This window comes from Gymnoscopelus braueri (genome assembly GCF_963280865.1).
Source record: "Gymnoscopelus braueri genome assembly, chromosome: 17".
In the NCBI taxonomy this organism is placed as follows: Eukaryota; Metazoa; Chordata; class Actinopteri; order Myctophiformes; family Myctophidae; genus Gymnoscopelus; species Gymnoscopelus braueri.
The window spans coordinates 30,606,487-30,633,493 of NC_137617.1; the positions used below are offsets into that span (position 1 = coordinate 30,606,487).

The window sequence follows — 27,007 nt, forward strand, 5'->3', positions numbered from 1 at the left end:
GAAGCATAAATGAGGTATTCTGTGGGACGTGTTACAGTAGTAGGCCCGTGTGTGTCGGTCATGGTCATGTTCATGTTCATGGCCACAGCCCAGGCAAGCAGCACTGGGTGTAGGCTACTGTCTGTGCGCCAGTTACATACCTATGTAGCCTATTATGGGATACCATACAGTTTGTAACCACTAAGTACTATAGCTGTTACACTAGCCTACTTATTGTAATAATGCCCAAATTTGTCGTCTTATATTAATATTGTCATAATATGTTTCATTCATATTCTTGCACCTTGGCCAAAACCGATTCCTGTATTTTCTAGATATACAGGTAATAAAGTGGTTCTGAATAGATTGGATTAGATGTTTTATTATCCAAAAGGGGAAATCGTTTTGCTCAGGTCAAAATAAATGAGCCAGACTAAGCAGTGTAACAAGAGGAACCAGTGGATGCTGAAAAAGAGCTAAAATCTGAATAACAACTGTCAGCCAGAATAACCAGTGTAACAAGAGGAAGCAGTGGATGAATTGCAGCAAACAGAAGTTATACAAGGACAAGGTCATTTCAGGAAATGCCTGTGATAACAGACAAGTCACATGAACAGATTTGTTCATTAGATGCCGCCTAAACAAATGAACCACACACACTTTAAAACACATACACATTTTATGATTAAAAACCAGACTGGGTTTTGTTAAAGTTGTTACATGTAAAGAAACAGCATTGGTAGACAAAATTCCAAAATATGAAATAAATAAAAGTGAAAGGACAATAAGACAAAAGTGTTTTTGTCAGCTCCCCAACAGTTCTCCACAGTCTCCATCAAGAATATTCACATTTGACATCAATACTGTCGATAAATGAACACTCAAAATTATTATTAGAAGATATCTCCAATACGTCTAAATGTGTGTACTAGTGTGTATGTCCACAAACGCATGCAGGTGTTTACAGATTATAACAGCGGCAAAATGAGCCATGAATTAAAAGGCCTTCTTTATTTGTGTGTGAACCTGTGGGCTGAATAAATGCTATATCCGTTGTAAGGGCCTTAAGGGATTCTGCAGTCTGACCTATTGGTTCATTTTGGTTAAGTCAAGTGCAAAACTAGCTATTTTTGAACTACTGTTAGGTTAAATCGACATGACAGGATACAGAAAAGAACACAGAGAACTGAACATGTGATTAGAGAATACAGAATACAACTAGTTGTAGACCCACACAAGAAATCTACACCTACCACAGAGCCATGCCTCCCGCCTGCTTTCCAACCATGCATCACATACACTTTGCACTAACACAGAGGTCAGACAAATTCCAGCAACACAACATCAGAATCTCTAGGACAAAGCATGCTCTTGTGTTTTCACGTGCCAAAACAAGTTTTCATTTTTTTTGTACATTGTATTGTGTACTGTAGGTGACAGTGAAAGCAATTTGTTGAGCTTACCTTGTTTTGGCCTTTAAAATAACAGGTCGATGGATCAAATATTAAGGTAATTACTCTACAGCAGAAGGTCTATTGAGGTTCACAAAAGCGATACATTAAGTGCTTTGAGAGTTGATTCAATCCATCTAAGAAAGGGAACACTGCAGATTTAGTTGCCTCAAAGCAGCCACAAAAACTCAATATAGAATGTGAGCATTAGTAAAGCGGTCTCTTTTTTTTCTCTAACAAAAAAGTGCTAGATTTTTACTAAGATATGCAAAGGGTGAAAGTGTTCTTTCTAACCATCCCTGTTTTTAACTGCTTCATGCTTCTTTCCCTGCACTGTAGACATAACAGCATTGCACCACCATGGGTATAGATGAAAGACCCTGCAACAGTGGAATGCAGACAGACTTGAAGCATCAGGAGTGGCAGGTATGATCAGTGGAGATATTTCAACAGTATTGGCACATAGGAAGCAGGAATTAAACCCAATTATTTTCAATCAAGCAGTACACGTTGAAAAAACAAAGAAAAAAATTAGGAGAGAACAAACTTGCATAAATCTAATCCCTCTTGACCTCTCAGTGAAACACTAATGCCTGATTTATAGTTGGTTACGCGTAGTGTCGTATCATGAAAACAGCTGATCTAGATCTGCCTTCTTCAGTGTGACACTGGCACGCAACGGAGTATAAATAAGGCTTATGTGATGAAGACTGAGCTGATGGCCAAATTATACGGGAACCTCAGTTTGTCTCCTGGCTTTTTAAAAAGGTATATGAGAGGAGCCTCAAGACAAAGGGACAACAACTGTGCACAACACAGGTCAAAGGCACGACACGGACACAGACAAAGGGAAACAAAATATCTCGGGTGCTTTGAAAAGGTCCCAGAGAGGAATGAAGCCTAACTTAAACTGTCATACAACAGTGTTGTTTGACAAAAACAACATTCTTTTTTTGGTTGAGTGTCAATTATTTTCCACAAGCGACACTGGCATATGACAAACTATAACTTAGGCTCAAAAGTACCCTCTCGTCGAGATGGTGGGGCATTCTTAGCAGCATGAGCGTTGTCTTCATGTTTCAGAATAATAGAACTGCACACTACACAGTACACACTCAGGAGGGGGAAAAAATGAATCACATTGAGAGAATTTAAGCTCCGAGGCCTGACTGAACACAGCAAAGGGTACAGGATTTTCTTTTTCTTTGTTAAAACGCATTTTTGTTCATGCCGATATAACCCAATTACACCACTTATTTTTTGTACAGGGGATAGTATATCAAAGTAATGCAACACCAGTGAAATAAATGAGGATATACCTCTTAGCATATAAGTACAAAGTCAGGAGAGAATAAGTTCAACCTTTCATAGTCTACAGTTGATATGTGTACATATGGATCAAACTTCACATATGAAGTTACTCTTATGCCTGCTATTACATTGGTAACAACATTCTGTTGCATCTTGTTCTTAGATTATATTGTGGTATGGTGTACCGGCTATGTTGTACTTTTGCTAACACAGAATTGTTATCTTGGTCATTGCACCAAAGGCCGTTTTTTTTTTTTATAAAATAAAATAAAAATTACTGAATTCTCCTGCAAATCCTTTGAATAGATATGCAACCGAATGTTGGTCCTATGTTAAGAGAATAAAAACAGCATAAAAACAGGACTTTTGTTTAGACAAAAGAGCAACTTAACATGTGTTAAGAGAAAGATACAAATTGGTACCCATCTACTGCCACAAAGAAAGCTGTCTGGAACAAAGAAGTTTTTTACATTTTCCACTTTAGCTCAGAAAATGTGGCACATTGAATGATGTAACATAATCAGAGCATGAGGTGTGAACATGTACATTTCAGCTCATGCCACAGCGCTACACTTGACTGCAAAATCTGAAAATGCAGTCATCTGCATGTATGAATTTTAAATGGAGGCAAGAGTTACAGTAAGCTGGACTAGAACTAATGCCAAAAGTGTCTAACCAGAAGTACAGGGCTACAGGAAGTTCTGGTAGGCTCACTAGGCTGGACAACATCTAGCCTTGTACATCCTGTACTTCTGGTTAGAAACTTTTGGCAGTAGTTCTTTCCAATCTTTATATCCTTGTGAGATGGCGTTAAAACTGGGAACAAGTTTAGGCAAAAGTGAGTGAAAATTGGCAAAATGTAATAAGACTAGGAGAGAAAAGGACATTTCAGGTTTTGAGGCAGCGTACTGATTGGCCATGGTCCAACAATTTCCAAAAGGAAAAATGGGCCTTTCGAGATATTTTAGCTCAAGTTACAATTTTAAGATATGCAACAGAACAAAATAGGATACTAAAGAGAAATGTATTAATTGCAATTTGTTTCTTCTTCTTTTAGGAACACCACAGAAAACATGTGCTGCTGAAAAACATGGTGGATCAGCGGATCTGATATTTCAGCCACAGACAGAAAGCAGAGAGGTACTGCATACAGAAACTCACACACCCTTATCATTCAGGGGTGGAAACCCCTCAGCTAAACTGTTCGTGAAGACTGATAATTTGCCCTCATTTAAATAGAATTACTCACCATAATACACAAATATATGACAACTATGATACAGAAATCAATAATTACACCACTTGCATTCAAATTCATATATTTTCATCATGTAGCCCATATAGATGTATATAGATTCCTCACATGCCTTGACAAATTGTACACAGGTGTAGTTTTAGTCTTTTGAGTCATTTGTTTTCTTTTGTGTTTAAATGATCCTCATTGCGACTGAAACAAAAGAAAAAGAAAAGGAGTGCTCTCCGTGTGAAAATGGAGCAAATCAAGCTAGCGGTGATGCTGAGGAGTGATACATGATCTCCTTTGAACTGAACAAAGTTGGAGCCTCTGCAAGATGAAGGATTGGGCCCTCCGTCCTCAGTTTAAAGAATCTGAGGGAGTGGTGCTGCATACCGTGAGAGACAGAGCACACGCAGAGACACAGTCATCATCCTGCCTGCTGTGGCTCCTTCGTTTTACTGCTGACCTCCTGTCTCCTGATCTTGGTGTGCCGTGCTGTGACCTGGTGATGAGGTGGCCACCGGCCACACTTTCCCTTTTGCCTCTCCGTCTGTCCTCCTACCCCATCTTTGGGAGGTCAGAGGGGGAGAGGGAGGGGAAAGGGGTGAGAGGGTGTTATGAGTCACCCTGCTGGTAAATGTCAGGGAGGTTAAAACAGAGGCTCAGTCAGAGCAGTTGTATTCGTTCTTTCTTGTGTCCTTTCAGAGTCCTGAGGAGACAATCGCGGATTTCTGCCACATGGACGCATCCAGACTTATGGGGGGGTGTGGTGGTCCAGTAACGTTGCAATGGTGTGGTGATGAGGATGATAATTTAGCTCTGTGTCTAGGGTCATAAGAGTGAGAGCCTGAATTACTGTGGCTATGACCCTCAGAAGCCCTCTCTCACCCCCAAAACTACCATAATCTCTTTTTCTTTTCAAATCCCCCGTGAATGTTCCATAGCTTATGAAGGAGTTACGGTAATGAGGATGCAGGCGGGGGGGTTGTGTTGCAGCACTGTAGGAAGGGGTACACCGGAGAACCCCCACTGTGGAAAGGCACACCAGAGGACCAGGCGGGAGTCGGGGGCTTGTAAGAGGAAAGGAGGGTGGGGTTGAACTCATGGACCATGGCTGGAACTGGAGAAAATGTCAAGGGTTCTTCTTTTTTTTCCGTAAAGTGTTGTTTTAGCTCAGGATTCTGGTCTGGTCTGGTTTCATCTCTTCACATCCGTGAACCTCTCTCCTGGAGGATCTTCAGGGAAACAAGGAACACAAAAAAATCAGAATAGAAGCCAACATTGTCATAAATACACCAGCCTCACACTATCTGAAATTTGCATGTAATGCTGTTTTCACATTTCCTCCTCCTGACATCTCAGAGGGTAATTGAAGTGAGTCACATTGTGGATAGCTCACCTTGGCCTTCTCGGTGGGCTCGATGACAATGCCGTTGGTGGAGTTGTTAAGCTCCCGGGAAACTACGCATAGAAATTCAGCCTGGTCCTCGTTGCCATAGTTATAAGAGGAGCCAATGCTTATAAGCTGAAGGGGGGAAGACAGACAAGAAAAGGTGGGTGTGATGTTATGAGGTTGTCAACCTTAGAGAAATGTTAAAGCGCCCCTTCTTTTCCAAACAATTAAAGAAATAGCTAGTATGCTACATTTCAAAATGTAGCATACTCCTGTGAAATGTGGCAGAAATGGTATTTAGTTGATAAAAGCTGTAAGGATTAAGGAAAAAGGAAGCAAAAGCTGATGGTCAAGTGATGATGGAATAACAATGTTTAAAAAAAAGAAAAGGAATAAGGACACTAACAGTGTATATGATCATGATTACATTTGCTGTAAACTGGTCTGTTTGTAAATTATCTGATATAATATATTAGAGTTAACCAGAGAATCTATATTTAGGAATTCTGTGACATTAGAGAAACTGACTGTTGAGGACCACTGGTATTAACCCATCTGAAAACACAAACTTGATACAAAACCTGGTAAACAAACCATTAACTGCAAAGACAACTTTAAGAAGGGCCTGTTTTTCCCACCTGCTCAAACTTCCAGCCATCTGACATTGTTGAGACCATCTGTGTGAGTTCCTCCTCTTGGCACTGCAATACTCGATACACATGTTTCACAGGGCCCTGTGGGACATGTCGATGTGCACACACACACACACGCACGCACACACACGTCAACACCAATGACGTACACTAGCACAATGTGCCAGTACAGATAGAGTACATTTTGGGACGCCATGTAAATGTGTATGTAAATTTGTAATTACAGTGCAGATCAGATTCATCCACTCCCAATCCACTAACATTAGCTCTGGTCCATAGCGTTGGGAGTTCTTCTAACGCTATTGACCAGAGCTACACTAACATTCCCAGACCTACTGTATACCTGAGAAGTTCGGTTCTCATTGTCCCGGATCCTCTCCTTAACCAACCTCACTAGCGATGCTATGTTGTAGAACTCTGCTTCCTCAAGAACACCTATAAAATAAAATAAAAGCCTTGCATCACTTCATTGTGCAGCTACAAGTATAGTGTAAATTCTGCTTGCACAACACATCTCATATGCTGCCACATATTTCCATTTAAAAAACCTTCAACATTATATTTGATAGTATTTCACAGGATTCACTCAAAGATATTGCATTTTTTTAGTTACCTTCCTCTGCCAGATTCTTATCCATGATTAGTTTTCCATGCCGAAGATAATTCAGGATGGGGCCAAAGTATGTGGGGTCCCTGTCAATCAGGTAAGCTCCCGTCTCATCCTAAACGAAATACAATAAAGTTGATTGAATAAACCAAGTGTGGTTTCAATTTAACATATTGGTGATAGCTGCTTTGCAATCGGGTCTGGGATAAGAGACTTAAAAAGTATATCAAGATACATTAGGACAACAATACGCCAGGTGTCTTCAACAGGGGGTCCGGGACCCCTAGGGGGTCCTCAGAGTTACTACAGGGAGTCCTTTGTGTGATAGGATTCTGAGGGGAGTGAGGGGAACATTAGCCAAAAAATAGCAGAGCTACAAGCTCACAACGACTCGCTAAGGTAGTAGATCTGCCATTTTTGGCAGAGGTTTGGTGTAGAGGGAAAAAAGCTAACCAAGTACAGAGCCAACGGTCAAGTTTAGTATTGAGGCTTTAAGAGGTTAAATGTCTGATAATTACACTTTAACGTGAATTAATAGAGAAGCTAATGTATAAAAAACAAACAAAAAACATTAATTTGTACAACATTGCCTATGAAGCTATCTATGAAATCTATGAAAAAGTTTAATCATAAGTTTCATACAATAATATGTAGTGGATGTCCCTGCTTCATCTCTCTCTCTCACCTAAGGGGTCCTTTGGCCTTGGCTGTTGAAAAGACCCCCGCAATACGCACTCTTTTACTCACTTTGTCCGAGTCTAAATCGGGGTCCTCTTGACACAAGCGGTAGAGGAACGACTTGGGGTCCCTGCACAGCGTCTGTTTGGTCGTGACGAAATAGGTGCCGCCGACGTTGAGGCGAACCCAGCGAGATCCCGGCTTGTCCACGGGCTGTTCTGACGGGGAGCTCGGGTTGCTCTTCCCCCCCGCCGGGAACCCAAACACCGACCGGCTGGTAGTGCTGCTGCCGCCGCTCGAACCCCCGCCGCCACAGCCGCCGCCGGGACTCGACGGCTGGTTGTTCCGCGGTGGGATCACGAGAGTGGGCGACGCTGCTGCCAGCCGCACGGACCCCCGCACCACATCGCGGTGCTGCTCGGGCTGCTCTATGGTGCCAGTGGTGCCACTCGGTTCCACGACGTGCAGTTCAGCCATATTCTTTTTTTGTCCTCGTCTATCTAAAACAAATACACGATTTATATAGCTACACTGCAGGAGGAACGATTTCTTCCTTTTTACCCGATTTGTAAACAGAGCACAGGGCTGTTATTCTTCATTAGGGCGTTAGCTGCAACGCACACTACTCGATCTCCTGCTCCCCTCTGTCCCGAACGAACACACCGCCGAGAGAAAGATACTAATAATGATGTCTTGAGAGAATGTTAAACCGTGTGTGTGTTTGATCTGTACCCTAAAACAAACTGGTCATTCTTGTTTATTCAAACGTTAATCAGAGACGGGCAATTCTTCCGGGTTGTAACGTGATTGCTGTTTACTTCCGTTGTCATCCCCCCGTTTTTCAAAATAAGTCCTGTGCAGTTCAACTAAAATGCTGAACTCATGTTCCTCTAGCATTTAATATACAATAATGAGGCAAAATATACACCTTATATGGTGATAGTATACTTTTTTACCAACTAAAATTTGTATTAAAGATTTCACCCCAACAGGAATAATACTAATTGTACGTGGTTGATTGATTGATTGATTGATTGATTGATTGATTGATTGATTGATTGATTGATTGATTGATTGATTGATTGATGTACTTTATTTAGTAAGACATGAGAACAACAGTACATGGAAGAACAAATTCACAATACAAGGTCTACTAAAGATACTAATAATGATGTCTTGAGAGAATGTAAACCGTGTGTGTTTGATCTGTACCTGGTGGAAAGTCACTAGTACATTTACTCAAATACTGTACTTAAGTAGAATTTCGAGGTACTTTTACTTTACTGAAGTATTTCCAATTTTCTTTTCTTTTACTTCTACTCCACTACATCTCAAAGAGAAATATTGTACTTTTACTCCACTACAATATTTGAAAACTTTAGTTACTGGTTACTTTGTAGTCTGATTAGTATTCGACATATTCTTTTGATTAGTATTACAAAACATACAGGCTACATTTTGGCCATTTGAAAATAGTCGATCTACAACCTCACAATGCGTTGAATGTGCAGCTTGCAGATCTGCTATTTTCGAAAGATTTTTATACATTTGAAAACTTGTGAAATGGGACATTCTGCATAATGAGTACTTTCTACTGGTGGTACTTTAAGTACATTTTGATCCCAATACTTTTGTACTTTTACTCAAATTGTGAATTCCGGACTTTACATTGCAGTATTGATACTTTTACTTAAGTAAAATTAGTACTTTTTTCCACCACTGCTAATGTATATTATACGTTAGTCTTTTCTTTTCAGGAAAGTGAAGTACCTGGAGTGAACAGATCGAATTTTTAACTCTTTGGAACAGATGAACAGATGTTGTCAATCCAAACTTTTATTGTGAAGGCCGTAAGCAAAACGCTACTAGTAACGTTCACGTCCATGGTAACGTCCATCTGATGATGAGCGCGCTGAGTCTCTACGTTAACTTACCATAACAGTGGACTGGACTGGTATGTGGAATACGAAGACTGGCGATCACCGATGTAATATTCATATTTTATTAATATCCTAGAGTTTGGGCGTTTAGTTGCATTGCGGTGGAATATGAGTTGCATTGCGGTGGAATATGCTGTCTATGGTCTCATTCATTTAGCTTGCAGTCAACATTAGCTCACTAGCTAACTAGCTGCTAGACTGAGAACGGATGAGAATGAGGTGATGCAGTTGTGAGGATGCAGATGATCTAGACAGCCGTTAGAACATAATTATTACACGATAGTCAGAGACAAGCACAGCAGAGAGTGACACACATTTTCAAGAGTTAATTTCTGCAGGGTTGTCACTTATTGGTCATCTTAGCCCTGGAGATAATAATAAATAGTAATAATAGTTTGGATTTATATAGGCTTTACATCAAAAAACAAAATGAAACAACCAACAGACAAACAACTAAACAAAACAATTATCAAGTTGTTAATTGTTTTGTTTAGTTGTTTGTCTGTTGGTTGTTCATTGTTTAGTTGTTTGTCTGTTGGTTGTTCATTGTTTTGATGCTCCAACACTGGACTCTTTTGAGGCTGCCTTGAAAAGACACCTATCTCTCAGTCTTGTGGCAAATAGTTGAGAATAGGTGTCTTTCCAAGGCAGCCTCAAAAGAGTCCAGTGTTGGAGCATGGCGAATCTCCATTGGAAGAGAGTTCCACGGGGTGGGGGCTGCCTGCCACATTTCCAAGTCTGTGGACTGCAGGGTGTGTGTGTGTGTGTGTGTGTGTGTGTGTGTGTGTGTGTGTGTGTACTGTTATATAAACTTATGTGTTTGTATATATTTGCTTTGATCAGTTGCATCATTGTTATTTCAGCTGTCTGAGCCATGAGTGAGTTCAGGATCCATCACGATGTCAATGAGCTACTCAGTTTACTTCATGTGCGTGGAGGTGAGGGAGCAGAGGGCTACATAGACCTGCTGCAGAAGCACAGGACTCCCTATGTCACCACGACAGTATCATCTCACAGTGCTAAGGTGGGCATTGCAGGGGTTGGGTCAGTGATTCCTTAACTATGGATGGAACGCAGAATGGGTCGCTGCTCCTATTGCTTTTGTGTCCCCTGTTTATGAACTTGGCTTCCAGTGCAAAGAAGACCAAACTCGGGTCCAAGTCGGAAAATGTTAAAGAACGTCAGATTTGGATGAATGTGAATCCTGAGATGTTGCTGTGATTTATGTGACAGCTGTTGTCATTTACAGGTGAAAATCGCAGAGTTCTCGAAAACTCCTGAAGACTTCTTAAGGAAATATGATGAGGTCAAGTCGAAAAATGTCCGCAGTCTGGACCCTCTGGTCTATGTACTGTCCAAGCTCAGCGAGGACAAAGAGGTAATTTCTTATTTCTAAGCCTATATTACCTGTCTCAGCTTCCCAAGACCACAATGTCACAATTGCCCTGTCTTGAGCCATTACCAGAGAAATTAACTGCATGTTTAAATTGTACACAGTCCATAGAGTGGAGTGAATGGCGTGCAACACAGAATTGAACATTGTGACTATGTGGTCGAGCCACTATCCAGTCAGCTACTGGTTCGCCCCAAACTGTGTTTTGAGGTATCTTTTCTCAAAAACATATTTTTGTTGTGGTATTTCCTTAGACACTTCAGTGTCTGCAGCAGAATGCCAAAGAGAGGTCAGAGTCCTCTGCAAACACAACTTCAACTACAACCACCAGTTACACTCTTCCAACAACCACCACAAAGATGTCCATGCAGGAACTGGATGAGCTGCGTAAGAAGCTTGGAAACGTGGCAGCCAGCTCCAATGTTCCTCAGGTTGGCAATTCGCACTGATAGAGAATAGTCACAATGGCAGTCTATATAGTTTGAGTTTGCATGAGGCTAAAAGTTGCGTATGTACAGGTCTCATATTTTAAGTAAGTGCTGAAGTAAAAAGGGAAATTGTAGATTGCTGTGATGAAATTGACATCTCTTTTGGAATTTGCTTGCAGTCTGCCGAGGTCACACGGAAGATGCTCAGAGACAGACACAACAAAAAGAACCCAACACAGCCAAACCCTGTGTATCCTAACTGGGTCTATGACCGGCCTGCTCTGATAGGAGATTTCATCACCACTTCCACGGCTGTGGGAGACCCCATTGTGGCTATTGGTAGGCATCACATTTTCATTATCGCTTCACTTCATCATAAAATGTGTTGACAAGACATTTTATGAAAACATATTATCATAACTTCATAACACAAGTTGTGTTGCACTAGATGCTGTCAAAAGTTTAATTCCTTTAATTATTTAACATTGCAACATTAGTTCTGTGTAACATTTAACTCTCCATTATTGCTGTTGACATCATTGACGTACCCCACATCTCTGTTCAGGCACCATGCCCCTGACAGCTCAGGAGCAAGCGCTTGTGGAGGACCTGCTGTTTGTGCTAGTCGGAGTGGATGGGAGAGACATCACGGCCCAGCCCGTGCTGGGGAGGCAGAACCGCTCCTTCATTGTCGATCCCACACTCGATATGTCCATTAAGGAGCTGGTGAACCGGATATTACCAGTTGCCTCCTATTACTCCACCATAACACGGTGAGCAGGCGGCCAACAGACAGTCATCATCCATTAAAGGGAAAATAAGAGCTCAGTTATACTTTATCGCCCGACAAGATTAACAGCTTTTTATCATACCAAGTACCATGCAACGAAGAATAAATTGGGCTTAATCCCAAAGTAGCATAGACTAAAAATGAATATTATTTGGAATATCTGAAATAAATACCATTAACTCATCTTGCAAGGGATGTCACCACTTTTGTAGCACTCAAGTCATGGGCAAGTTGTATCAACCAGGTCTAAAGTAGAATTTATACATATTAATAGGAAAGGGGGGCTGCCATGCCACACTTAAGCCAAATGTCCTTATGTGCGTGCTAACTGGCTGAGCCACCATGATGACCCAATTCACAATTGACTTAATTTATTTGCCCCACAGTTTCACAGAGGAGAAATCTTCCTTTGAGTATGGCCTGGTGAACCATGCCTTGACAGCGGCTATGAGGACCCTGATGAAGGAGTACCTGATCCTTGTCAATCAGCTTGAGCATCTACACAGGCAGGGAATGCTGTCCCTGCAGAAACTCTGGTTCTACATTCAGCCTACCATGCGTACCATGGAGATACTGGCCTCCATAGGTTAGACTTGGACTCATTTAGTTTTGGTCTCTACTGCAGTTCTAACTACACTCTTTTACATGCAGGTGAAACAGGTCATATAGTAATGTCTCTACTGTTTGCACTAAGTTAAAAAAGGGCCACTTAAGGCTGCACAATATGGGCTTTTCGCTGCTACACCTCCCAAGTATTCTGGTGCATTGCAACCAGCCTTCTCGGTTAGGAAACGTTTTTGCTTTGAACTTAGTCTCTCAGGCAGAATTTCCTCCCAGGCTGCAAGTACTCCACCCAACAAGCACCACTAATCAAATGGTTAGGTTTAGGTTTATGTTAGAGATAGTTATTTTAGGGCCATCATGCCATGGTTGGCATTAGGTCCGGCTATCCTATCCCTATCCTATCTAAGGGTTAGGGATTCTTGCTAGCCTGCGAGGAAGTGGGAAATGGATTGAAAGCTGATGGAAAGCACCTACTAAATACTGTTCCTGTCCATCAAGAGCCGCTATTATGCTAAATCAGACAACTTGTATATTATCACTTTAAAGGAATGAAATGTGATGCCGTTTGTTCAGTATTAGAGAGATACAGAAAGAGTTGCTGGCATTTTTGAAGGGTTTCAATCCAAATTACTCTGCAATTGAGATCATATATTCATAGCTTGGCATTTCAAGAATATGTCATCGTGTCTATCTAAGCCGTTTGCTTTTTCCATGTTTTTTCCCCCACAGCGTCCTCGGTGGACAAAGGGGACTGTATGGGCGGCTCAACACTGAGCCTTCTCCATGACCGCACCTTCAACTTCACAGGTGACAGCCAAGCTCAGGAGCTATGTCTCTACCTCACCAAAGCAGCCAGCGTGCCCTACTTTGAAATACTAGAGAAGTGGATCTACAGGGGCATCATAAAGGACCCATACAGGTACAGTTGTTCAAAAGAATAAAAAATAGCAGTATAAATAAATAATAATAAAATTAAAAAAAATGTGCTTCCACTTCTGCTGTATGACCTGCACCTGCCAATTGCTTTGCAATAAGGCTATCAATTATTGATCAGTCAGCAATACATTTGCATCTAAATAGTTTGTGCTTCAATATTTTTTTATGCAGTGAGTTCATGGTTGAAGAACATGAGCTGCAGAAAGAGAACATTCAGGAAGACTACAATGACAAGTACTGGGATGAAAGATACAAAGTTGTACAGCATCGCATTCCGTCCTATCTGCAGAAAATGGCGGACAAAATATTAAGCACAGGTAAGAGGGTGGGTAACTTGTTATATGTTATGATGGCCCTTTTTTGTTTTATTTAGATAATAAAAAAGAAACTGCCAGCACACGTGACAAATCTGAATACATTTAAAGACTATATGACATCAAAATCATGTTTTTATTTTGTTAAACACATTTCTTGTGCTGGTCTTGTGCTTTTGTTTTTTTTGGTAGATGTAATGGTGTTTTAGATATTTCCCTCTAGGAAAAAAGTTGTTGTTGATGCATCCATTCTGCACTTGGGTCCAGTCATCGAATACAATTTTATAGAATTGTTATGTCCCACCCCATTTATATCTATTGGTAGAAAGTAAACCATATAGCTCGATGGTGGAAACGCACAATGGCCGCGTTTCCCAAAGAGATTCGTAGAGATGCTGCGTTGAGCATCTGCGCAGGTTCTACGACGGGTCTTACGTGTGTCCACACAGTCTGCGCAGTACCATAGCAGCCACGTAGATTTCAGGTCATGCGCAGCCTACGCAGCTTGCGTAAGAGCCTGGGACCCGGCGAAACCTACGCTCTACCCTCATTAGTAGCAGCTGGTTGTGCCCAACGTGCTATCGTTCCCACGTCCACGACATTACGTGTCTGCTAAAACTACATTCGGGAGACAGAATGGCGTATCCTACTCTCCTCCTACTCCTGCGAGAGGCGTAGCCCTGCAGTGCTGTCCTACGAAGCAGTTTGTTACGAGCGCCCTGGGGCGGTAGTAACACCCATCGTAGCGAAATAGATCTATGAAAAGACCGACCGACCACACACACACACACACACACACACACACACACACACACACATTTAATTTATGTATATGTATATGTATATGTATATGTATATGTATATGTATATGTATATGTATATATACATATACATATACACACACACACACACACACACACACACACACACACACACACACACACACACACACACACACACACACACACACACACACACACACACACACACACACACACACACACACACACACACACACACACACACACACAGGGCGGGCGGCTCCGCTGCTTCTAGCCCTGGTTCAGAGCGTTAGTGGGTACAGCCACACATGTCCATAAAGCGTCCGTCAAGTTGCCGTACGGACGCCGGAAGTCCCATCCACTCCCATGTTAAGTTTAAAACCGGAAGTACCGTTCCGTTTTTTTTTTTTAACATGGGAGTGGATGGGACTTCTGGCGTCCGTACGGCAACTTGACGGACGCTTTACGGACATGTGTGACTGTACCCAGAGAGTTCACTAACGCTCTATGCATGAACCCGAAGTTTACAAATTGTACTCTCACGGATGATCCGATCGTCTGATAAAAATATTAAGCATATGCCAAGTTAACTAAAGGTATATAAATGATGCTGAGCTAAACATGTTTCCTTAATTTCGAAGTTTTATAGTTAAACGTTATGATTAAAGTCCCCAGTTCCTCTCACAAAGTGACAGCTCTTGCGCTCGCCATGTTTATGAACGGTTAAAAAAACTTTTGAAAATAGCAGATCTACAAGCTCACAACGCCTCACAAGCTTGTAGATTTGCTATTTTCAAAAGATTTTAATACATATTAAATTTGGGAAATGGGACATTCTGCATTCCTTTACTTTTGGTATTTTAAGTATATTTAATTTAGTTGCATAATGGGGACACTTTAGTGTTTTATTTACCTTGCAGATGTAACCTCACCGCTGTAATTTAATTCATAAATATATTATTCAAAAGTTGTATTTGGAGTGGACTGCTTCAGGACATCTAACAGTTGGCTCTGGTATTTTTATGATCCATTTCACTTTCGCAAAGGGTGTTTAAACTGCAGTGTAGCGTAGGACAGCCCTACGTAGTTTACGTAGGCTTTACGTAGACTTCGTCCAGGAGGTCTTTACGTCTATGCTGTCTCGCGAATGTAGTTTTAGCACACACGTAATGCCGTGCGCTTGAGCACCTACGACGATGGTGCCTCCTGAAGCCAGTTTAGATGGCACGTAGAGCACACACAGCTGCTACTAATGAAGATAGTGCGTGGCGGGGTTGCTACTGCGCAGGTGCGTGGAGGCTCTTACGCAGCTTCTAGGCTGCGCATGAGCTCAGATTCGTTTGGGAAACCTGGCCAATGACAATGACTTTCTCTGGACACCAGGCTGCAGCACTGTGCAGCAGTATGCTAAGCAGACAGCCTGTTGGCAGAAAAAAACTTCAATTTATTAACACAGAAAATTAAAAAATAAATCCTCTCAGTTTGAAGTTACATCTCTGCGTGATGTCTCCCGTAGGTTTAACCTTGGGTTAAAGCAAAGATTAGGTTTAATATCTTGTCATATTTTAGCTACGCTACCCTAATGGCTCTGGCTTGAGGAAGTAGAATTTCCCAGCATGCACCAGGATGCAGGCAGTTATGTCGTTGTTTATTATTTTGTTTCTTCTTCAGCACTCATACAAAACAGTGCAGCCATTCTATACAGCACCGTTTCCCAAACAGTGGGTCGGGACCCAATTGTGGGTCGGGAGTAAATATATTTCGAAAGGGTATTTCATACATTAAAAATAAATTCAAACAAAGTGAATAAAATTTAAACAATTAAAATAAATTCCATAAATTCCACAAATGTAACTTAAGCGGAAGTGAAAATAGCCAATCTATAAGCTTGTAGATCTGCTATTTTCACTAGTTTTGTTCCCGGGGAGACATAAAATTTCCCTTTTGTGTCTCGGGAACCACTGCTATACAGAATAAGCGATTTTAAGTTTTATCCTCTGTGGTTCTGCAGGGAAATACCTCAACGTGGTGCGCGAATGCGGTCGCGACGTGACGTGTCCCGATGCCAAGGAGGTCCTGTACACGCTGAAGGAGAGGGCTTACGTGGAGCAGATCGAGAAAGCCTACAACTATGCCAGCAAGGTCCTCCTGGATTTCCTCATGGAGGAAATGGAGCTTGTGTCACGTCTCAGGTAGGGCTGTCACGATTACACATTTAAGTTGACGATTCGTTGTCACACAAATAATCGTGTTGTTTGATTTTAATTGTGTTTTTGACGTTGAACAACTTTTAAGTTTGGTTTGGTTTTTAGGCTTCATAATCACAAATTGCACAGGGCAAATATGACAAATGACTTAAATATACCAAAAAAATACTGACACATTTAATAATATACTTTCAAGAATAGATTATGCATAGATTATGTACTTGCATAGATGATCAACTTTAATGCGACTTTCACTCTCTTTATGAGTTTAATTTCGCCAGTCGTTTCCTGGTTGTGGAGGCTGTTCTTGCTGCATTAGTTTTTGGCCAGAGGTGGTTCTGTTTCATAACATTAGCTTTGATTTGTCTATGTTTGAGGGAACATACATACAGTCAGTCAGTCAGTTAGTCAGTCAGTCAGTCAGTCAAACCCTACTGTATTATGCAGCCATGTCATAAAAGAAATACATACAAATGTGGGACTAGGCTGTTTTTAATTGTTGTTATTGTTTCTCCCTAGATCAATCAAACACTACTTTTTAATGGACAAAGGAGATTTCTTTGTCCACTTCATGGACCTGACAGAAGAGGAACTGAAAAAGCCAGTGGATGACATCGTTCCTCCTAGACTGGAGGCTCTGTTGGAGCTGGCTCTGAGGATGAGCACAGCCAACACTGACCCCTTCAAAGACGACCTGAAGGTTGGTGGATGTTGGCCTGTGGTTCTGAGTAGATCCATAAGTCTGTGGCTAAAACCTCTGGCTGCTGAGGCCTTTCCTATGGGATGTAGATATGGCATATCTACAAGCTGACAGCATGTCATTGCTGTCTTGTTTGTTTCAACAGCTCCATCTGCTGGTCAGAAATGCAATGCGATTCTCCTGTCAGCCAAACATAGATTGTGATTCAAGTTCATGGTGATCTGGGCACACTATTTAAAATAGACTAGAAAAAACACTGCTCTGTACGCTGGAGCTCCTCCCAAATGTCCCCATCACCTTTGAGTGAAATCCATATTGATCATGTATATTGTGTACAGGTAGACACCAATGTAGTTTTATTTCTGAAAAGCAGAAGCCATTAGAAAATGTGTTATGAATACAGAATGTTTTTTTAGTTATCAAAGCAATTTTGTGATAAACATTTATTTGAGCATTTGTTTATAGAAACTATAAGACATTCCATTTCTAGACAGAGCTGGTCCTTGTTGTCAGTTATTCCCTCCTCATCTCCCACGATAAAAACGTTCACGCTTCTGGTTTGCTTTCCCCTGGAGAAGGTTGTGTTAAGCTGTCCATGAGTGAACACAGACTGAGGCAGTAGTGATGGGAATGAGAATTGTCGTTCTTTTCACTAAAAGGTTTCGGTGTCTACATAGTCTAACCGGCGTCTGACGGAACATTGCGTGTTATTGGGCTGACACTCAATGCGCTCGTGATATTGTTTTATTTCTGCAATCTGTCAAAAGATGATCGTGTCAAAGGTCATGTCTCACCTAAACACAGGATCTGACAACATTTTTGACCTGATGGTCAAGATTCAATTTATCCCCTGAGCAAGCAGGCCGGCTCTATTAGCTCAATGGTAAAAAATATCAGCACAGGAAACTAGGTTCAAATCCGGGGTAGAAGAGGAAAGTTACATAGTGCTGCTTTAAGCTACAACAAACATAACCAGGTGGCAATTAATTAACCCTTGCATTGTGTTAGAAAACTGCATCCACTTGTGGTGTTAGCGGGTCAAATTTGACCCGTGATTTAAATCAGCCCAAAATACTCAAAAAATAAGTATTTTCTCCCACCTCATACTGTAGCTGACTTGTAATGCATTCATATCTATGTAAACACTTTTTAAAATATTATGTTGGGTTGGGCTAGCTCTGACGGAACCTCTCCCTCCGCTGTATAGCTCCGAGATGAGGTTCCTCGTTTGTCTCCGTTTGAGGTCGACATTGTCGCACATTTTCCACTTTACATGTTTCTTACCCCTTTCTGCACATCGTATCCAAAAACTAAAGCATTTCCGCCACTCTCTCAGATGTTTTAAGTTCTAGCGCACCATAAAAGCTATCCAACGAGTTGAAGAAAGTATTTAATTTGCCTCGGTCTTCATCCGGTTCCATAATATTAGGGGAATCAGTAATGTTATCTCTACGGGCGCAACTCTTGCGCAATGTCTTAAAAACATGTAACCGGATGAAGACCGAGGCAAATTAAATACTTTCTTCAACTCGTTGGATAGCTTTTATGGTGCGCTAGAACTTAAAACATCTGAGAGAGTGGCGGAAATGCTTTACTTATTGGATACGATGTGCAGAAAGGGGTAAGAAACATAAAGTAAAAGTGGAAAATGTGCGACAATGTCGACCTCAAACGGCAGAGACAAACGAGGCACCTCATCTCGGAGCTATACAGCAGAGGGAGAGGTTCCGTAGGGGCTAGGTTAGGGCTAGGGTTTCATCTTTCAATATATCTCGTTTTCTATTATAAAAATGTTAAAATTCACTCATTAAATTTCCTATAATGAAGGCAATGGATAATGATGTTATCTAGCTACAATAGAATAATTAAGAATAGTAATTAGAACACACTTCCAAAACAAAAAAAATAAAAAAATACTTGTTTTTGTTTTTTAACTTAATTTTTTTTTTTTATTATAAAAAATAGTGACACTAGTGGTGTTAGGGTCCGAAATGACCCGTATACCATAGAAGGTAAAAAGTCATTTATTTTTCATAAACTCAAACTTTATTTTAGTGACTGATAGCAAATGCTAATTGAGGACAAGTCTCTCTCACTCTCAAACATGTAAACATTGAATATTGACAATTTGGGGGGGAATTGAGCCACAATTCTTTGCCGGGTCATTTCGGACCCTAACACCACAAGTGTCACTTTATTTTTTTGAGACCATCAGAATTAATTAAAATGATGATAAATAATTTTGTTGCGTTAAAATGGCTATTTCTGAGAATATCATGAAGCCTCGTTCCAATAAAGAAATGTAAAGGGTACTTTTTACCTATTCAAACTTGAAAACGGGTCAAAAAAGACCCTAACACAATGGAAGGGTTGTTAATGGAAAGAAATAGCACATACTTTGTCCTCTGTCGCCAGTAATGACAAAATGTCAGAGACAAATTATGTCAAAGCATGTAGGAGATTGATGAAAATAAACAGCAGCGATGTATACAATTCCAGAGCCATTGAGATAAAAGCAGAGTGAACGGAGATGGCACAACTCTTAAGATCCCAATGACTTTAGTAGCCAAAATGGGACCAATTTAACTAATATGAATTAATGTAAACTGTACAATTTTTGAGAAAAAAACTAACATTTTCTGAATTTCTGAAAATACCAAAAGTAAATGGTTCAAGGGCTAGAACCATGAATGATATTTGTGCCATGTTTGGAGGCAATTAGACAACTTGTCTGCTGTGGGAAGCCAAGTGCGCATGTGTGCAACCTAAACACGCGCACACACACAATATCCACCGCTTTTGGGCTATATTATAGGATGAGAATTTCTTGTGATGAGTCTTGTCTCCCAAACCAGCAGGATCCCAAATGCAAAATCATGCCATAAAATAGTTAGTGGGTAACTGTCCCTGATCTCATCTTGCATGACTCCTTCAATCAGCTAAATTTGATCTCAGTGATCCATTTTGAATCCATGCCTGATGGTGATTAATTGACAGGTCATCTGTGACGTGTTACAGATCATTATTAGGTCATCATTGCCACGTCCTCCCCTCTCGTTTGCCAGGCTGACCTACTTGCTTCCTGCCTCTCGATGTCTCATTTGTGCTTCGTCTCCTGTTTCCACAGATTGAACTCATGCCCCATGATGTCATTACCCAGCTGCTGAGGGTGCTGGCCATCGAGACCAAGCAGGAGAGGTCCATCATAAATGCAGACGGCACCGAGGCTGCCCTCAGCGGCCTGGAGGCCTTCTCCTTTGACTATATCGTCAAATGGCCACTCTCGCTCATTATCAGCAGGTACGCTAGTCAAAGGCACCGCACTGTTGCCAGCCTATAACCAAATAATAAAGTCTTGTTTCGGTGTTGAATAGTTCACAAGTGACCACAGTGTTTGTTTATTTGTTCCATTTTGTGGACAAAGGGAATTTCTTCCCCGCTTTTCAAGTGGTTTTCAAAAAAACAAAACAATGACAATAGCAACTGAACCATACCAGTAAGTGAAACGGGATAGCCAGCCACTGTAATGCTGTGTTCTATTAAGTAAACGCCATTGACTCGAAAACGCGTCAATTACTACTTAATCCACCCACGCCATTGACGCGTTTGACGCGTTGGACTCGCGTTCATTGTTTAATCTCTGATCGCGCTATGCTGCTTAAAATTCAATGTTATTTTCGAGTTCCACTTACTTCACCCACATCTGCATCCGGTTTCATGACCTGGGTTCCGTTTCCGGTTTTTGATTCTTTTCCCCCGGTCATTTTCGTCCAGATTAGGTAAACAAAGGGTTTTTCACACTTGTATAACAAACGAACGGACAGGTTCTCTTCTATAATCTATGGTCTGGGTGACGATCAGTCATCGCCGTCGTGTATCACATCGTAATTTTGTCTGATCGGACAATCTGGGACCACATGGACCACGGACCATGTATTTCTCTCTTTGACACTGTGTGTGGAGTGCGAGCTGTCATGACAGCTGATCATGCTGTCATGTGCTGCTCTCTAGTGGCGGATTTGTGCGCCGTCTTTAAAAAAAGATCTCTGATAATATATTTTCATGAAAATTTACAAAATATAAAAATAAAAAACACGAAAATTGCTGGCACTGGGGAGTACTTTATGAAAATACTCTGGCAGTCAAAGAGTTAAGACTGTTAAGTTATGGAAGGGTATCATCTTGTCAAATGTTGTCAGGCAGTTCCACCATAAAGTGCTCGGAACATAAATAAAAATAGGGACATTTTTCGAAGCGCCGAAGGGATTCAGTGGAATTGACCATGATAAGTATTATGACTTACAATAAATTGTTGAATCAGTGTTCATTCTGTGTATTTATACCATCACAGCAAAGTGCTGACTCGATACCAGATGCTGTTCAGATATATATTTTAGTGCAAATCAGTGATCATGTTGTGCATTCACCTCTTCACAGGAAAGCGCTGACTAGATACCAGATGTTGTTCAGGCATATATTTTACTGCAAACATGTCGAGAGGCTACTGTGCAATGTGTGGATCACCAACAAAGATGCTAAGCAGTACTCCTTACATTCTGCTAAATGGTGAGTAATCTGTGCCTTATTAGCATCCCCAGTTTATTTTATATGCAAGTTCATTTGAGCAAATCATATTAAATGCAAGTTCATTTGAGCAAATCATATTAAAACCTCTGCACTCTTTTATTCTGACCTCCCTTTCTCTGTAGGTTTGCCGGGGCATTTGCTCTGCGACAGCGCATGCTGAACTTTGTGCTGAACATCCAGTACTACATGATGTTTGAGGTGATGGAGCCCACGTGGCACATCATGGAGAACAACCTGAAATCGGTGAGTGAAAGACGATGGGCCGAATTTGATACCAAAGCACGGGTGTTTCCACGAGCATAGTCTGATTCATCATTCTTATTCTTAGCTGAATTTGTTTGTTGCGGGGGTGCCGATGGTCGGGTGGTTAAGCCGTGTACCATATCGCTGCTGTCGGGCAGAAACCTTGATCTCCACATTTCAACTATTCATGTTTTTTTTGTAAATTAATGCACTACTTCGTCATATATTACAGTGTCACACAAAAATAGCAAAAATAGCCAATCTACAAGGTCAAAGGTTTTACGTTAGGTTTGAAAGGTTACAGAAGATGTTCATTCTTGATTTAGCTAAGAATGTCGTTAGTTTGTTTTTTTCCAGTGAAGTCTTAACCACCCTCCCCTCACAGGCGTCCAACATTGATGACGTGTTGTGCCACCACACCAGCTTCCTGGACAACTGTCTGAAGGACTGCATGCTGACCAACCCTGAGCTACTCAAGATTTTCCAGAGGCTCATGTCCATCTGCTTCATGTTCACCAACTGCATGCAGGTTGGTGAACATGACATGAAAATAATGTATTATTTAATGCACAGCAGCAAATGTGTTGTCCCTGGTGTCTTCCAACATACTGTACTAGCCATAATCCTGCTTAGTTTATTGACTCTAAATGATACGAGGAGGACACGTTCCATGTTGGTCAAATAGACTAGCAAAGTAACAAGACAAGAATGTGTATGTTCTATATAGATGAATCACGCTCTGCTTTCAAACGTTTCTCCTCTGAAAAAAAAAAAGTCAAGGAATCAAGGAACACTTGAAGAGACCATTTTGCCCACTCAAAAGAAATCAAAGCAACACATTCCACGTGAGTGACTAACCTCTTTTGCCTCGGCTGATGTAGCGCTTCACCCAGAGCATGAGGTTGGACAGGCTGTCGCTGCAGCATGGGGCCATGGATGGGTCTCGTCCCCAGGCGGGACACTCTGAGGACACAGAGAAAAAGAAGCAGACCACCAAGGTACACCTCCAACTGTGTATGAAAAGACATTAAGAGTAGGTACTGATACCAGGTCATGTGTCTCCAGGATAATGATATAAGAGGCAAAGCTTGTGCTGGTTTAGCATCAGCGATCACCATATACATAGTATATACAGACATCAATACAGGCAACCAATGTTTCTTTTTATGTAGATTTACAGTTACAATTTAGGCATTTAGCAGACACTCTTATACAGAGAGACTTGGAGAGACATAAAGTGAAAGGTCAGAGAGTAAGTGCAATGACCATGAAGAGCAAGTTGATTCAGATCAGAGGTCACGTTAGTCCGGTAATTCACGGTTTTGAAAAAGAAAATATGGCCAAGACCGAAAAATTCAATTCCCTCCGGACATCCTGACCGATAAAAAAAATCATTCATAAAGTCATTAATATTATCAGTCTGCAAATCAGAGACATTTCAAATCCTCTGTGCCTCGCTGCGGCTTGTCTCTCGCTCGAGTGCGCTCTATCTCGCGCGCGCACTGTTGTAGAAACTTTCACAGCACAGCTGCTCTGTTTCACAATCACAGGAGTAGCCTACTGTGAAGTTTCGTATGGAACTGTCTTGGAATACACAACGTTTTCTTACCACAAATCAAGAACAATGCACACACATTTGAAGATGAAGCATCAGCGACAGCAGCTGTCCATTTTCAGAGTCAGGTCGCGTAGTGTGCAGGTTATGCCAGGAATTATGGAATGCATGCACCGCACGGTCCCAACCCGTAAACAAACATCACCACTTGAATTGAAGTTGTTTATGAGGAGAGTCAGGAGACTGTAGATTAAGATCACCACTAAAGCTTATTCTTTCCCAAAGTTGCATAACGTTATGTCACCATACAACCATACCTGTGAGTAGCCTATATTTTGATTTCTGGCCATATAAATCAATCAACCTTATGAAAGATTTGTGCAGACCCGACTTTTAGGCTATTGCTCATTATTCTGGAGAACATGTGTAAGCAATCTAATGATGCAACATGTTGTTGAGAAATCATTACGCAAGTAGCCGTCGACACAACCTGCACGTCGTGCACGATTGTAGCCTAATGCCTATAATTAATTCCCTTATGCAAGATGAAGCTGTACATTTCTTCTCTAGCCTACTACTTTACATTCAAATCGTTCTCCGTACCAAATGTAATGTTTTAACTGCTATTGGCTACGTTTGTGCACCTGCTTGTCATTCATGCATTAAAAATTATTATGTCCGTTATTTTTATCATTCCGGACACTGTGACTGGGAGTTAAAACCCTTGCACGGCCTCTGATTTAGATATGTTATGAATCAATTAGGATAACAATTGAGCAACATACCTTGCATCTAATGTGTATAGATGACAAAAAGGAAGTGCAGAACTGATGCAGAAGGGCTACACAGCAAATGACAAACAGTTGTTAGGCATGTACTGTAGGTGTGTGTGAAACAACTTTTTTGTGTTATCCTTTGTGCTGGTTACATTCTATGACTAATGAAGTATTCAATCAATCAATCAATGTGATGACCCAATAAGAGTGGGAGGGTATAGCAGAAAGAACCTGGTCGTGTGTTGGTTAACTGCATTTCTACAGAGTCGTGGAGTGGGCATTAAGGCCAAGATCTATTTCATTGAGCCCACAAAATGCTATTTTGTGCGCACACGCACAATGTACATTTTATTCCCTCGTTTTGGTTAATTTATTCAATTGTTTTGTTAATTTGAGCCCACAATATGTATCATACTTTCTGTTCCGGCTGTCATGCACCCTCACTCGGAATGCACCCTCTGCAGACATGCAGCCACCCTCCCATACTCTCTCTGCGCTACTTCCTTTGATGTGGTAACATGCACACAGAAACGATGGAAGAAAATGTATATTTTACACAGAAATTAGCATTTTTTGGGGGGCTCAGTGTCGTAAAATGTGGCCTCAAGATATATTTTTTTAAGATCCACTCCGGGGCTCTGTAACTTCTGCCTAAATGTACACCGATTACCTTTTTTCAATCTTCATTGGTATTGTACTGATGTGGTTTGAATGCATTTCTGTCTGCCCATTCTCCCTGGCTGTAGCTTCAGGCTGATCATGTAGAAGCCCTTCAGTCAGACGCTGGCTTTGAAGCCACCGTCAGCAAGTTTGACAGCAACTTCAGCGCTCTGCTGCTCGACCTGCTGGACAAACTCAGCATCTATAGCACCAATGACTGTGAACACAGCATGATCAACATTATCTACAGGTACTATTATGTACACACACTGGATAAATGACTTTAAAAGTGGTGTCACAAAAGTTATTAAATGTCTAGTATTCCGTGTGAACATAATGACAATTAAAAAATGCACCTCCATATTTCTGTCTTTATTGAAATCAGACATGAATAGGTTAGAGGGGAAGTAACAGGGAGACAGAGCTATTTGGACTATATTTGGAAACGGTGTCAAACGTTTTAAAAGCTGAAACATTCTACCCATGATGATTAAATCAGCTTTTTGGGCGGTGAAACCGCCCCTATAAGTGAGGTTTGGATATTTGTACAACAAATCCTGCGCTGTGATTGGCCAAAAATGTACAAGTGAGGTTTGGATATTTGTACAACAAACCCTGCACCGTGATTGGCCAATCACAGTCTATTCAGGACTGTGATTGGCCAGTGTCACATGACACATGTGCATAGCCCTATATAAGAAACCATAACTTTAAGTTATGGTTTCTTCCATCATAAAGAGTGTTTCAATAAATGTATTTATTTTTTGTACATGATTGGTTGACTCCATTCAGTATTGTGATTAGCTAGCAAGACACCGCCCACTTCACACAGGGTGTGATTTTTTTTTAAGTATACACATTTGCACAGGTGTGATACAGCTTTACATCTCAAACACTAAGAGCTCAAACTCTAAAGTGCTGTTAATAATATAATATAATGATATTATACAAATAAATGCTAACAGATTTATTCTTGTGATTCCTCAGGCTGGATTTCAATGGATTCTACACTGAGCGCCTGGAGAAGATGGCTATCGAGAGGAGTCAGAAAGCAGCTCCGTAGCATTTTCAACATTTTAGTGTGTATAAAAGCTCCTCCAGCAATAATAACCAGAGTTTCCCAAACGTCCATCTGTTCAATGCCGGCTAATGTTCATTCTCGTGTAAAAGAAGTTCTGCACAAGAAGATTTCATTGTATATGTATACTATGTACTGTAAGAAATGTAATTGTGTAACTGTTAGACAATTACTTGTGCTCTAACAGTTGCAGTATAAATAAAATGCTTTAATTAAAGTGTACTGTACATTTTAAGAGTGTTGAACTTTCTGAGTACAGTATATTCACTTGTGAAGTTGTACAACTCGGAACATCTTATTTTTGCTTCATTGTATGTTATTACGAAGGTTTTTTCGGTGTTGGCTACCTCTTCAAAGATCTGCCAAACAAGAATATCCTTTATAAACAAATGGACACGAGGTAACTGTAATCTGTAATCAAAATTCCTGTCAAGAAATTGTACTAACTATTCCTCTTGATGTTGATCATTTCCATTTGTATTATCAAACAAATAGACCTTGTCAATTGCGTTGCTAGGGAGCAGCGGCTTGTGTCCAAGAACATTTCCTGTCAGCTACTGATACTCACAAACATTTCCTGTCAGCTACTGATACAAACACTGCAACAGGAAATAAACTTGGACCCATGCATGTAGAATGTTTATGTTGTGTTGTCAAATGTCTTGTACTGTCATATTTGGAACTGATATGCACCTCATCGGTTGCCTAAACCACTGGTTCTCAAAGTGGGGTCCGGGGACCCCCA

The 27,007-nt window shown here is 41.0% G+C and overlaps 2 protein-coding genes across 3 annotated transcripts; one reads left to right on the top strand and one right to left on the bottom strand.

Moving 5' to 3' along the window:
* Nucleotides 1-639: 639 nt before the first annotated feature.
* Nucleotides 640-8,122, bottom strand: kctd2 (potassium channel tetramerization domain containing 2). Its single transcript, XM_080454418.1, has 6 exons — nt 7,379-8,122; nt 6,638-6,746; nt 6,368-6,459; nt 6,010-6,105; nt 5,378-5,503; nt 640-5,213 (listed from the first exon to the last, which is right to left on the bottom strand). Exons 1-6 carry the CDS (start codon nt 7,784-7,786, stop codon nt 5,184-5,186), a joined length of 861 nt encoding a protein of 286 aa, XP_080310544.1. The 5' UTR covers nt 7,787-8,122; the 3' UTR covers nt 640-5,183.
* Nucleotides 8,123-9,181: 1,059 nt separating this feature from the next.
* On the top strand, nt 9,182-26,903 carry tubgcp2 (tubulin gamma complex component 2). Of its 2 annotated transcripts, none has more exons than XM_080456387.1 (18): nt 9,182-9,296; nt 10,113-10,273; nt 10,499-10,627; nt 10,897-11,073; nt 11,250-11,409; nt 11,636-11,843; nt 12,247-12,446; nt 13,154-13,343; nt 13,532-13,677; nt 16,468-16,648; nt 17,183-17,363; nt 20,491-20,663; nt 21,801-21,929; nt 22,073-22,193; nt 22,579-22,722; nt 23,075-23,191; nt 25,271-25,434; nt 26,172-26,903. In XM_080456387.1, the coding sequence occupies exons 2-18, from the start codon at nt 10,124-10,126 to the stop codon at nt 26,245-26,247; spliced, it is 2,646 nt and encodes an 881-aa protein (XP_080312513.1). In that variant the 5' UTR covers nt 9,182-9,296; nt 10,113-10,123; the 3' UTR covers nt 26,248-26,903. The 2 variants fall into 2 exon arrangements, with proteins under 2 accessions (XP_080312513.1, XP_080312514.1); XM_080456388.1 differs by having other exon boundaries at nt 9,184-9,263.
* Nucleotides 26,904-27,007: the final 104 nt, after the last annotated feature.